This window comes from Polyergus mexicanus, unplaced genomic scaffold (genome assembly GCF_030449975.1).
Source record: "Polyergus mexicanus isolate NDT 795.1 unplaced genomic scaffold, iyPolMexi1.0 SCAF_1, whole genome shotgun sequence".
Lineage (NCBI taxonomy): Eukaryota > Metazoa > Arthropoda > Insecta > Hymenoptera > Formicidae > Polyergus > Polyergus mexicanus.
Window position 1 is genome coordinate 3,298,376 of NW_027223321.1, and position 14,858 is coordinate 3,313,233.

The following is a 14,858-nucleotide window of genomic DNA, read 5'->3' on the forward strand; positions in this document are numbered from 1 at the left end:
TATGACATGCAGCGTCAATATCGCGATGTCGAGCTGCAATAATCCATCCTGACTCGCAAGATTATTAAAAAAAAATATATGTAGATCGATTCTAGATATTTTGAACGACGCGTATCTTTTGCTTAAAGTTTCTGCGTGTAAAATTTTTTTCAGATTATTACAGATAATTTAAAAAAAATTAACGTAATATTCTAATATTGTACATATCGATAATCAGAATCTTATCTTGCCAGTCGAGATTCGGTGCCGTGAAATTTCTCTTATCGTGAACGTTTACATCCACGACGATAGACTATGCAAGTCCGCAAGCTGCGATATATGTACTTACGACGCCTATTCTTTCCCAACAGTACGGAAAGATCTATCGTTGCGGCTACAGTTCCGATTCTTTAACATGAACCACAGGAAACCTGCCTTGATTCAATGAAAGGTAGCTACCCGCTGTGTGGTAGACCGTCAGCAGAATAAATCGCATCTTTTCCTCTCGCGTGGGCAAAACTTAACCAACGCCAACGCTATTTTTGTAGCTTTATTAACATGGCTTTTTATTAAACAAATAGCGCCACAAAAAAAGCATAGTCGGTATGTTCAAACGCGAAAATACAATATTCGTGTTATTGTTCGTAGCAAGACATACATATATATTGTATATATTCTATACAGATTCGCAACACTTTGTGCTTCCGCATAATCTCGCCAAGTAGATTCGTCAAGTTCGATTCCTTTATTTTCAGAAACGATTATACAATTTACATATAAATTAAATGATATTCTTTCAAGCCTAATTAGTACATGATTGATCTCGAAAAACAAAACTAAATAGATTTTATCATAATTGCAACCGCACAATATTAAATCGAGTTTCGTTTACTGAAGAGGGTTGCGTGACTCTTAGAATATCGTGCAATTCGACGTACGCATATCACCATAGTCATTACCGTTGCACCTTTCTGCGATGCAATGGAGTTTAGATGCATCCTATCAAACACGATGAAGTCGTGACGCGTTAATTTCCACAGAAGCGAGGCTCCTAGGAGCTTTATTCGCCTCGCGTGACATCCTGCCGACGTTAACCCGTCAGCTCGAAGACAGCTTAACACACGCCGACGTTGGTGCAAACCGAATCTGACTGACGTCTCATACCGAGTGAATCGTTGCCTGAACTATTCGCACGGGAATTTTTTTTTCTTTGCTCGAGAACCGCTCAATTATACGCGCATGTCTGTCTAACAAGTCTAATCGAGCCTTCTCGTGAAAAGGATGAATAGTCCTCTTTTTTCTTTTGGAATAATTAGAATTGCGCGTACGTCGAAAACAATCTTGCGATGCTCTAGCGTGGGATATTTTTATGAAAACGTGGAAATATATACGCGGTCCTCGGAAGACTTAAAATTTCCAAAATTTCGAGTTCTGTACAAATTATTCCTCGGATACTTCAATCGTGATATTATTTTCTTTGCTTAGCTTGATATCTTGAGATTCTAAACTTCTCTCAAGTTTTTTATATCATCTCTAAACTAAATTCTCGAATTTTTATTTATTTTATTTTCAAGTTTGCGAATTTTTCTTTTCCGATAAGTATAATTTTGCAATTTTACTCACTAGTTCTGAAAATGTTTGAATTGTGCGCGTATTATCGGGTTTTACCTCCTGCGAATTTTATGATGCGCTAACGCAGATCGACGCCACCGATATTGTAACGCTTACAAAACACACCGTGGAGGCGTTATTTTTAAAATGCGACTCGCTGAACTGAGAGAACAATTTACTCTTTCATCGGGGATTAACGACGCGAGCCGCGTTAATGAGTTTGCGAATACTAGCGCACCAGGCGCAAAATTGCTAATATTTATATCGCGAATTGTGTGGACGGCATTTTAAAATAATATTTTGCGCAGTGCTTTCACGTAACATGAAATGTTAGTTGTCGATGCGGGTGGATTTTATTGCGTGGGATTTATTTGGGGTGACGGGAAGATCTCGCTCGTAATTTGTATCTTTAGAGATCACGTTGCATCCGAGAGTAAAATAAAAGAGTAAGTACTCCGTAAACTGTATAAATATTGTACTTTAAGTTTTATTAATGCAGTCGTTATGCTTAGATCATTCTGTTATTATTAAAGAAATAATGCGGATATTTATATTTTCTAACGGAATTTTATTTTTTTTTTAATTTAATCGGTAAATATATATATATATCCTGAAGAGTTGTTAAGAATAGTGCATTGTCATTTATTTTAATAGAGAACAAAATCTGAAAACTATTTATATAAGCATGTGTTTTATCTTCGTTGGATAAAATTCATAAAAAACGATATAATCTCTGAATAAATAAATAAAATGAATAAATCCTGTTCAAATTTCATATGATTTCGAATCAAATGCATATTCACATGAAGAAAGTGCATATTTATTTGATATCATTATCAGCATCGTTTTTGTTATACTCTTGAACTCGCGTGATCCTCCGATCACCCTGCAGCTTCACGCGGATTATTCGAAACCGAGGCTTTAATTGCGCGGAATAATTACAATCATTTTCATGATTTTCATTTAAATCGTTCGATGTATATATCGCGCATTTAACGAAATTTCGCGCTGAAACGACATCACGGATATTGTTCGCGCTATACGTCCCGCCGTCTTATTTCCGGAATGAAATATATCAACGTCGATGATGGTGAGAATTTTAACTTGGCGCTTCTCCGAAAAATTTTTTTTTTCGCTGCGTTAAGCCTTTAGGCAGTTTTTTCTGCTCGCTGCGATTTTTCTCTCTATCGTAACGTAGACTAAAAATATTCCTCCTGGGAATAAATTTGTGGAAAACACGTGCATTAGATTAATGATTCTCGCATCTGTCTGACGACTAACAACAACATCGTGCCGTTGTGTTTGTCTTTGCCAATTTTACAGAAAATTCTTCCACTAAACTAACATTGGAGATATATATAAAATTTACCACTTCTCGGTATCGAGCTGCTTTTTGCATTTACGACGAGTTCGTCGCTGTTACGTGTTCGTAATGCATATTAAATCTTTAGATACTTCGGATCCTCTTTGTTAGTCCCGTCTATAAAGGCACACCGAGCAAAAAATTTAATGGAACTTAATCGGAACGTATGCGCCTCGGGCTTCGATAAATTATTTACGGGATCTTTAAATCTTCGTCTGATATTGCTAGACATGCGAGAATACTTACGAGTTGATGATGAATTATTAATCACGAAAATGACTCGGCGAATAAACGGGAATAGATTGTGAAATTTTTTCCGTATGAAGTGTAATCATATGTAGGACTCTTGAGAACTCTTAACGTTGATGCAAGAGCAGCTCACGAGAGATTGGTATATATTATATTTTAAGGCATGCTATATCGCTCGACCGAAATGCGAATACGAGAGGTGCGCAAAATAAAACGAAAATGTGATACTTTTGATTCGTCGATTATTATTGCATTGTTACGCGTGTTAAACTACGTGAAGCACGTTCCAAAACCGTGTATTTCAATTTTAATATTAATTTTGAATATAAAAATATTTTTATTGATTAAATAAAATGTATAAATGTTTTGAACAATCTACGAAAATGTAATACATTCAAGCCGAGTTTTCGAGTTTGATAACAACGAGGCTGGTAAAAAAAAAATTAGTGCTCGTTTAATCGCGAATGGCATAAAAAAAAAAAAAATTGCGGTGTCGGCGATGGAATCTGCCATTTCGTCTGATAGAACGAAACAATTTGGCGAGACTACAGCGAGAACGAAAGACAATTAAAAAGCGACGCGCGCTCGGTGTGATCTGCGCGAGGGGATGTTTTACGTCTCCACCGCGCGTTATTCCTGCCACGCGACGGGATTATTATTTTACAAGGCGGATTACTACGCGGTACACATCGCGTTTTGAAGTACATTTCTTTAATCATGTAATGTGCTTTTTGTTCGGCAATAATCGATCCTGCACATCGTCGCGGATAAACGGGAAAATTGTCCGACCATTGTTTTACAAAGATTGCGAGATTTTTTTTTCTTTTTTTTTTTCGGGAAAATGATACGCGATCGTCCACGGGAATTTAACGCAACAACGATTCCGATAAAAAGAAGAGATTATTGATTAGATATGTCTCTTGAATTCCTATGGTAGGATTTTTTTCTAATTAAAAAAATCGAGAAATCGGATTAAAGACAATTGGTAAAGTCGCACTTGTCGGATGCGCCGCAGGTCGAGCGATACGTGTTTTTTTTTTCCGTTTTCTTGCATATTCTTTACCGGCATGTATCGGATCGGTAAAGTATTTTTCTTTTCTAGTTGCTAAACGCATATGATGACAGTGTTTCGGGTGTCTGTTGCAGTACGGCAGTCCCGGCTCGGGGTGGCAACATCTTAACGCGAAGTGGCGTTCGCCTAGGTATCTTATTTTGTACATATATATAATATACACACACATTATATACTATATATATCATATATAAATGTATACTATTCTTTCGCGCACATACATCGACTGATCTCATTGCCGTCTATGTCCAGTGCTTTAGAGGCTTAATCTACTTATCCTGTCGTTTGCCAAGGCAATTGTTGTGTCTCTTGCGAGGAAACGCGAACGAAAATGGGACGACGATGACGAGATATGAAACAGCATGCTTATGTTATTTGACTCTATTCGCTGTGTGTACAATATATAAAGAATCGGAAAATTCTTTATTTTCGAGGATTTTGATCCTCGGACTTATAACTATAGTAACCGACTCTCTTAAAGAAGTCAAGATGTGTGGCAAATATTTATAACTGCAAATAAAAAAATAATGCAATATGATAATAGTAAATTTAAGCAAAGTTTCTAAGAATTCTGTTTTTCTTCGAATTTAGACTGTCATTGTAAATTTCATTTACAGCTAGTTCAATTAATTTACACATTCGCGAATCGTTGAATAAGTTATACGATGATCGATATTCTTAATGGTCGTTCTATAATTGAAGAAACATCTAAGATTCCTTAAAATATAGACTTGCCAGTTTAAATTCAAAGATTCTATTGCCCAGATTAATTTACATTGCCAGTCAACATTCTTAATAATCATTATAAATTTAAGCGATACATGAGTTCGTTTCTTCAAATTTAGAAAAATTTTTAACAATTTTATTTACAGTTGGTTAGATACAAATGAATTTAAATATTGTGACGATCAATATTTATTTTTAATGATTATTCTATAATAAGTTTAGAGGAAATGTCAGATCCAAAACGACGATCCCTTCCAATTTAGACTGTCATTTTAAATTTGTAGCTCATCAGATTAATCGAGACGTTTCCGGATTAACATCGTACATCAATTGGATGTTTTTATTGATTATTCTATTTACAAATCACTATCTCACGATTGACTGTCGAGTATCTTCCGGAATAACCGTACGGTAGTGATGCTGGCAGCGAAATTTGCATAGAATCAACGACTGCGGAGAGGATATTTTATCGGATATGTGTCGTCGATGTGGGCACACTTGTGTTGTCGCGTATGGCAATCGTCGAGATCGAAACAACACGCAACGTACCCCGCCGACTACCGTCGTTTAATCGCATTTCTCCGTTTCTCATTTGCCCGCCGTTTTCCTCCCCCTGCTGTTTTACATCTCTCTGTGCGACACTGTGCATATTCGCCGTCCACGTTGCGTGAGCTTCCTCCCCGTGTAGAACGCTGCGCGCTTATATTCGTGCAATACACATACGCACTTTTCCCTTCTCCTACGGCTTGATTACATCGTGCATCGCAACGTCGCGATGTACGATACGCGAAATTAAACGGCGGGACAATTTCGACGATGCCGTGATGATATGAAATTATTAATCGCTATTTCTGGGTAGCGCGTACGCGCAAAAGTAGCGTAAACTTTGAATGAAGCTTCCAATTTCTTTTGATCCCAAATTGCTATTTTGTTAGAAACGTAATTATAAGTGGGAAATTTTTTTTATTAAACGTGCGCGATAATTCAACTATATTTTCGTTTATCTCGAAATTCGCTCAGAACCATCAGTTTAAATTTTAACGACCGATTTTCTATTTTATGAAAAATTTCAAAAGATAGCGTCGCGTTTCAACTCGCTAACTATCTAGTATTAAATATTTTGTTAATAAAGCTTAATAACTATATTAACTATATTATGTGGAAAATATGCTGCTTGAAATTGATGTAAAAGAGTTTATCATTAAAATTAACATGGAAAGTTCTGACACGTGTTTACTTGCTAAATATTATAGCGTACAAACTGGAAGGCATGTTGTGTTACTTTCGCAAACTGATAGTAATTCGCGGTACTCGTCAACTACCAAGTTTTGACGACGAATCGCGCTTGACGCCGGGATCTCTCTTCCAACGCGCGAATTTCGAGAATCGCAACTTGGCAAACGCTATTATTGCAGTTGTTGTTGCAGAGCAGACCGGCGTATCGAACGGGGCGAGTTAGTTCGCGCTGTAACTCTTCCGCCCCGCGATAACGACCAAAATATCTCAAGCGCAGTGAACGCTCGATAAATATTTTTCACCAAGACCGGAGCTTATTTTATCGGATCCCTTTTTACGCGCGATCTCGTGCCAACCGGTCGGTTAATTTCGTCGCGATTGCACCAATATGCATTAAAGCGCATGCAAGCTTGTATATCGCGCGAGGGCCGCATATTATCCGATATAAAGGCACGCTTAGCACGCTGTAGGCACCGTGACTTTTTTAAAGCTTACCCCGATTAGCCGCTGTTATAGCACGAGCCGCTCGCAATCGTTACCGTGGATAAACGCAGCTTGCAATTCGGAAGTTTCGCCTTTTATTCTGTAAAATGTATCTCGATATACACAAATTCTATATAACTTTTTTCACCGCATTGAAAATAATTTTTAATACTTTATAATGTGCGTTTAAAAAAAATGTTATAATATAGACAATATACGTTGCAGTAAAGTTGATATTCTTTCATTGAGACGATGTACATCGTGTATCTTTATTTTCTGCACTTTTAGTAACCTTACATATTTTATTTAGGAATGCATCACTGATTAACACATTGTTTTGTTATATTTGGTCCCGTATGTAATTTACACGTTTGCATCCCCAAGACATAGACACTGTAGCACAATTACATCTCCTGTAGTCAACTATAATTAACACGATCACTATCTATATGTATATACCTGCATTAAATTGGTGGAATATTGTATACGCGGAATGTGTTAACGAGATATGTGTTAACCAATATAGTATATTATACATAATTAGTACAAGGATAGTATCAGGGTTTCACGTTAATAGTAATTAATGATTTAATGCACTGTGAGAGCATGGAGAAACGTATTCTTGTCCTGATATTACTGATGTTCAAGTAGACTACTAATTTATTGCGATTAAATGAAAGGAATATTCTCCAAGGATCGGATAATACGGCACAATGTATGGCGAGGCACGGAAAGAAATATATCGAAAATATTTTATTCGTCGCGAAATATCAAAATATTACTTGTCGTGTGAAAAATGAAAATGTCGAGTATTATTACTTAATATTTATTATTATAGTATTATAACTTAATACTATTATTATTAAAATCATAGCGCGCAAGGCCCCAGACGCAATTTTTCAATTTAAATCCTCATATCACACAAGGATGTTTATCGTTGATTTTTTTTTTCCCCTCCCAAGAAAAAGAATCGAATTTTCCAAGGCACATTTTCAGAAACATGGATCTATATAAAAAAAGAAAGAATAATAGAAAAATTACGAAATACAGGAAAACGTGAGAAACAACAGAATCGACGAAAAGATTTGGTTGTACACAGCTTTGTCGGAAAAATAATGGAAGCTCCAATTACCGAATAGAGTGCCTCGAATTTCTATTGACGGACGCTATTCTTCCATTTTACCATTCCTTTCTTTTCGGGCCCTTTGTTTTCCCATTTTTTTTTCCTTTTTTGTTTTTTTTTTCTTTTTTTTATTTCGATACGGCCAATAATTTTCGAAATAAAGTCGCGCACACGATTCGTCATACGCGTGTTCCGAGCGAATCGTCAGCTTTTTGATACGAATCCGTTTAAATGTACGAGTTTATTCGTACCTACGCAGAAGTGTTAGTATAACCAAATATTTCATTGTCCTGTCTATGTTCGAATCTGTGTATTTTAATAATTTAATCGATGTTTTAGTTATAAACTAGACTCTCGTTTATTCCGCATTTAATAACGAATATTTTAGATATATGGATTAGTTTACAATTCAATTTAGCTAGACATTTTGAGCATTATATATACTTTTATAATTATATTTAAATAGATTTTTCAACGAATCTATATAGACTTTTATTTTTCCTTGGTGATAAAATTGCCAGACGTAACGATAATGACAGTCCAAAATTGCCCATGTAATACGATGTAGTGTGATGGCGCAACGAGTTGGTAAAACTTATTAAGAGATGAAAATGCGACTTCTCTATCAAGCGGGTTCTAAGCTTTCGTCGGCTTTACTTATCTCGGCAATCCTATCCCGCGAGCGGATTTCTTCGGGAACGAGAGTCTCCCCCAAAATCGTACGTACGCGCGCGCGCAACTGCAGCGGTAATGATAAAGCGGATTCAGTCGCAACTTCGGAAGTGCGGAGACAGAGACCGAGAGGATGGAGCCTCGTTTTACGGTGCATTAAATTCTAACGAAGTGGCTCGTTCTATATTGGGAGATCCGAATTATCCTGGAACAGATAAACAGACCGCCGACGGAAATAGGGGAGGAGAAAACAACGGGGATGTGCAAAAACAAGACAGCGATTTCTAAAGAAGTTGTAGCGATGTTTTTTTTTTGCGATTAGAAGGGAGAGGGTGAGAAGAACAGGGCGGATCGGGAAAATAGAAATAGTAAGAAAGTATGATGGAAGTACTTTGGGATTTTCGAAAAGGGAAGATAAAATCTAGGGACGCGTCAGTCGAGCGTGAAAAGCTCGACGGTGACTGTCTCGGGAGTTTCGCGAGTTTTCTCGTTCACTTTTTTCACTAGTTCTATAGAGAATCTGTCGTCATATTGAGAGAGAGAAGAAAATTGCCGAATTGTCTGTTTTTCTTACCAATAGTTTAAACGCTCGTAATATTACCTCGATTCGATATCGTAATTGTTAGGATTTATTTATCGCAATTACTTCACGATAAATAGCCAGTTGCGAAATTAAAGCTTCAAAAATAATGAAAAATAATTATTTCTTGCTCCTACAGAAAAAAGATACGCATTCATTTAAGGCAATCTCAAAATTAAATAATTACAAATTTTCATTTATATCGCGTAAAACATTTAGAAAAACGTATCGAAACGGATGGATATTTTTAAATCAAACTTTCATCTCCTCTTAAAAATTTGTACTGAAATTACGTTCCTCTGGCGTCACGCACACTCCAATCGCGAGGTTGATTAACGGCGTAATTAACCGTATTTACCGTATCCGCTTTTAATTATCCGCGCTCGAGGGCGGTTGGCGCAAAAATCCGCGCGAACATCCGGGCGTTGCCGAAAAATTGACGATGATGTAATCGCGGCGTAAGCTACGAGTGGGGATTGTCCGACGGTTAATCTAATTACACCCTAACGTATTACACTTGGTCCGCGCGTAGAGACGTTACGGGAATAATAAATTACTGCAACGGCTCGTCGCGCTTTCATCGCGCGGCTTGGCGGAACTCGGTTACATACCCTGGCCCGGCATCTCTCGCGCGCTCCGCGATAATTAATTCCCCGTTAAATGCAGAATGCGGTTGTTTACTTAACACGCGTCGTCATACACGCCGACAAAAGCCAAAGCGGATGCTGCATTATTAGCTCGAAACTATGGATCTCTCTCGTTCCCTCCCGTGGATCAACCTGCTGCGAATCACGAATATTCGATTTTTTATCAATGTTCTGATAATGCATATATTATAAACAATTGTAGGTTTTATATCCGGTCACTTCGACACTCGAAATACAAGGAAACGATAAACTCCTTCGCATAGAGAAATGGCAAATAAATATAGCGTCCCTTGCATGCAATTCGGGTGTCTAAACTTTTCTTCGGGCGCGAATCGTTTATCTCCGTATGGCAGACGCAGCCGTTTCATAATCGGCAAAAAATTGCGGAACACGTCCGCGTCAATAAATCTGATTTCCATCGAAGCTACTACCGGGCACGATTTTGTTCGCGAGTCGACAAGATTTATCGGGAGGAGCGTGCCTGTTTTTATCATGGAGCACGGTTTTGAATAAAAATATCGCTATAAATACGAAGTGATGACAAACTCTCGATTCTTATTAGCAAATGTATAACGGTGATAAAAGAGAAAGAAATTACCGCGCCTTGGGAATTTACATCGATTATTTGTAAAATAATCAAGTAGCTAATAAACATGTTAGTAGCGTAAAATTACTGCACAACGAGATTTAACGATCGCGCGAGTGATTACGTATAATGCTATGATTTGAAATGATATAATTTCCGTTTTATGTGCACGCGGAGCGGAGATTAACGCCGGCACGAAATTTGTTACCTCTACAGCGGCAACTACAAGATTACTCATCATACATTGAAGAGAGGCGCATATGTACATAAAACATATCAAGTGTACGATGACATACACATACACATATACATATCGAGGTGTAATATTCTTCCTGCGAATTAATGCCGCTAGCTTTATATTTTACATATATATGTATATAAGCGTCTGATGCGTAAATTGTTTTATCGCCACGGTAATGGTTTGACATAATACGCGCGTTAATTACTTTTGCTTTACGATTGGCGAGATACGTAGTAATGAGAAAGAAAAAATCCGGGAAATCCGCAAAGATTCCGCGCAGCTGCGAATTACTCCCATCCGAAGGATCTTCATGATGCAAATTATCCAAGATTATTTTTATACTTATTTTCTAAGAGGTTTAATAACTGGTTCTGCGACGACGTTTCGCGATGAAACTTTTACAGAGAATTACGTATTGTGTCCCGAGATATCCTGCATTATTGTCATTTGCATCGTATTTGTCAAATATCTCACGATAAGCTTTTGCCGCTTTGTTAGACCGCGTCTAACATAAATCAGAAAATGAAATTTAATTCGAAAATTGTTTTTATACAATATATACAACATTATTTTTATTAATTTGAGAGAAGCGATTTTTGAAATAATCGTACCGGATTCGAATTAATTAATTAATTATCGCGTGAAATAATCTCGCCGCAGTGCCTATCTGTCCGATCGTCACGCTCGAGGATTTAGGAACTCGGAGATCAACGATACCGAAATTTTTCTCGCACAGTCTTTCAAAGTCGTCGGTTTAAATTATTGATCTGCAAATGTGCCCATAAGAATTGCGTGTGAACGTCGAATTTTAAGATCTCTCGAGTCGATCCTTGGAGAGAATCCTCGCGTCGACCATTATGCCCCTAAAACACCACCCACCGTAATAGCTCCCTCGAGCATGTTTCTTTTGGCAGATCGCCTGCGTCGCATGGGAAGAGTTTCCCGCAATTACACCATCGGCTGGGCCATGCATTGATGATGATCGCCACGATGATGGCAACGACGACGATGACGAAGACGATAATACGCCGATGATCGCGCGCGAGTTTCTCAAAGCGCCGTAAAACGGTCTGTACACACACACACATACGGTATTATATTACAGCGCAATATCGAATATTAAAATTTTTTTATATAATTTGGATCCTTCGTATCTCGAAATCGTCGCGATTTATGTCGTTTGATACGAAATACTCGGAAAAAATCGGAAGCTTTGCATGCGACAAATTATGCGTGAATATCTCTCGTCTTTGTTGCTCTAATACATTTATATAAATATATATATATATATATATTCCCGCACCAGAGCTATATCGCGCGAAAGATACTCTAATGACGATGTAACAAATTTAAACCGTCGTATGAATGTGACATGTGACATACACGGTATCGATTCTGTTGATTTATACATATATATGGATACGACGAATATATTATCCTCTAACTGTTAGGTCATCGGAGATAACGATATTCGCGGCGGAAAATGAGCCGGGATAACTTTTTTAACGTAATACGTACCAAGATGTCGTTCACCGCTTTAACGTGGCTATCTAATTGGATTATTTAAATATTTATACACGAAAGAGAATTTCTCTTTTAATTAATTCGACCAAACTTTTTCCCGAGCGCATCGCTGAGCGATCGGGTAGAAATTATATTCTGTGTTCCTCTCTGTTTTTTTCGTTTTTTTTTTTTTATCAAGAGAATGTTTTATTATTTCATGTTCTATCTCTCTTTGCTCGCTACTGCCTGATAATTGTAGAATGATTCGTCATCTTTTGTGCTTTAGGATAAACGAACAGCTATGTCCTATTGGTTTTGATACGTCTACTATATGACCGAAATATATCTATATATCGATAAATTTATAAATATAAAAAGATTCGGGTTTTTCTCTTTGAAAAATTAAAATGATTGAATTGACATAATTTCGATTATAATATTTAATGTAGAATAATTATTTCTCTAATTATTTTCACATTACATCATTTAAGTGGCAATTGTTAACTGTATTTTAATAAACTTTATGGAGCATAATGTGTAAACGTCATGGCAATGCATTAAAATGGATTAATTAGCTGTGAATACACGCGCAAATTTTTCATTAAGAATAAATATCAAACGCGATACCACCGACCCGATCGTTCCGCTCGGCATATAATGTCTCTGTAATATTCGCTCTAAGGTACTAACTCTCATTGTTTAAATTAATGATTAATTTAGTATATATATATGTAATCAATCTGTATATATTTTCTTCAATGTTGTTTCTAATCGATCGATGTGATCTACGTATTATAACGAAATAGGGAATGGATTATTAGCACGTGAGATAGAGGGTTAATAATTGTCTCTGTGTGCATGCGCGTGCGGATGATAGAGAGAAAAAGGGATCGGAGGAGTGCGTGGATGAAGATAATTACGCGGAAAAGTCTTACTAAGATAGATCACGCGCTGATTGGTATATCGCAGTGTACTCGAGCTTGTTAAATCCATGAAAATACGCGGATCAAAAATACTTATGCGCTATACTCGTTCGTTCATGAGTAGAATTGTAGAAAATGTATCTCACAGATGTATAATATATTGATTCGATATATATTAAAATTTATGTAATTTACTTAAATCTCGAGTATCTTTGCATTTTTTTAGACGTACTTTTTAGATCTATCGGTTCTCTTCGAACTAATTGTAAGAGCCGTGGCTAAAGAAATTTTATAGTTTTTAATAAATGACTCGCAAAGTTCTTTTTGAGAAGCGTAGTTGAATCGTGTAGAAGATGTGAAATCGATAAAACGAAATAGTATTGTAACCATATTTGTCTCGCTCGCGGCCTTCCGAATGCATTCTTGATTGTTGTAAACATATTCGCATATCTATTCATTCTGTCACACGGAACACGCATTACATCACGTACACAACATACCGAAACTCACATGCACGCGCACGATCAAAGCCTTGCTGCTAAGTCTTATCTTGTAACACGAGGTTTAAATAAACTGCTGAAAAAAAAGACATAGTCCTGTGTTTCGTTTATTGAGTACTTATAAATGCGTTAAATCAATGCGACATGACGAATCAGTGCAATATTTAATTTTCAATCTTTATTCACGCAAAGGATTAAAAGGACATTATTTCGCATTGAATTTTAGTCGACGAATGATTCGATTTCTTGCGTTGTAGATGCTGTAGGGAGCATCGCTACATTTTGTGTAAAATTGTGTGACACAGCATAAACGAGAGAATGCAGAAGACTTTTCTTTCGATGTCAATGTATACATACCGTACATATTTACCTTTTACCTCGCCTGCGACATCGTGGACTATTCAATAAAGCCTCTCTCCTGATCTGTGTCTTGTAGATGTTCTTTATTCTTTGTAAAATCATACAGCAAAAGCGATCGGATCTACACAGTGTAGTGAAGCGAGATACAAGTGAAGTGAACGTTCGCCAGACGAATGACGGATTTTTAAAGGAGTTTCTTTCCTCCCATCGCCTTGATCAATTCTTAATCCGAGGGATTCCTTTTTTGACGTGAAAAAAATCGATGAATGTTACTTTTGTCATTACATTTTAATTGAGAAAATATATAAAATAGCGTTCGAGGTTTTAAGGTTGGACAGCATAGTATTTAGATACTATTTTTATCATCTCAAATCCATAAATTTTTGTTTCAATCTTTCAATGCAAAAACTTTTTTAGATTCTCATCTCGAGTAAAGAATTGATCCGTCCGCAAACTCGGAGATACATACATTTCTTTCATCTTTTTTTTTTCTTTGAAAATTTCATTGGCCCGAATAGCGCAAGATCTTTTTGTGAAAATCGTTCGCTAAAAAAGCGTCGCTTCTCTGCGCGCGCCTGACTTAGAAACTTAATAACTAATTCAGACGAAAAATACAAGTAATGCAAATATACGTATATATCTAGATCCTATAATAAAAACTAGAAGTTTTCTCGAGATTAATTATATCCAAAATATATATTACCTAAGATCTGGTGACGATAGCGTGGCAATTAAATGTCCAGCGGTGCCGAATTCATGATCGTGTGGTGAAACAAATGTCTTTTATACAAATAGCTCTATAGTACATAAAATTTGATTTCCCCTACTATAGTATAGGTGTATATATATATATATATATATATATATATATATATATATATATATATATATATATAATATACATATATATTTATATTATATATTTTTATAATAGAGCTAATAAATAATAATAATAATTCTCTTAATAATCAGTTGTAATTTCTGTGAAACCCGCCTATCCGGCG

The 14,858-nt window shown here is 36.6% G+C and overlaps 1 protein-coding gene across 13 annotated transcripts in view; it reads left to right on the top strand.

Annotated features, from left to right (window-relative positions):
• The window catches only part of Tmod (tropomodulin), a 45,213-nt gene extending 31,121 nt beyond the window's left edge, over positions 1-14,092 (top strand). For 2 of the 13 annotated variants that reach the window (XM_070293125.1, XM_070293156.1), the window contains exon 10: positions 4,349-4,402. Coding sequence is in view for 7 of the 13 variants with exons in the window: in XM_070293139.1 (XP_070149240.1) it covers positions 351-427 (77 nt within the window). In the remaining 6 variants the exon portion in view is untranslated. Of the gene's footprint in view, positions 1-350; positions 431-4,304; positions 4,405-4,526; positions 4,796-11,482 lie in introns of those variants that run through there. The other 11 variants (XM_070293233.1, XM_070293223.1, XR_011446693.1 and 8 more) reach the window with 10 other exon arrangements.
• The last annotated feature ends 766 nt before the right edge of the window (positions 14,093-14,858 follow it).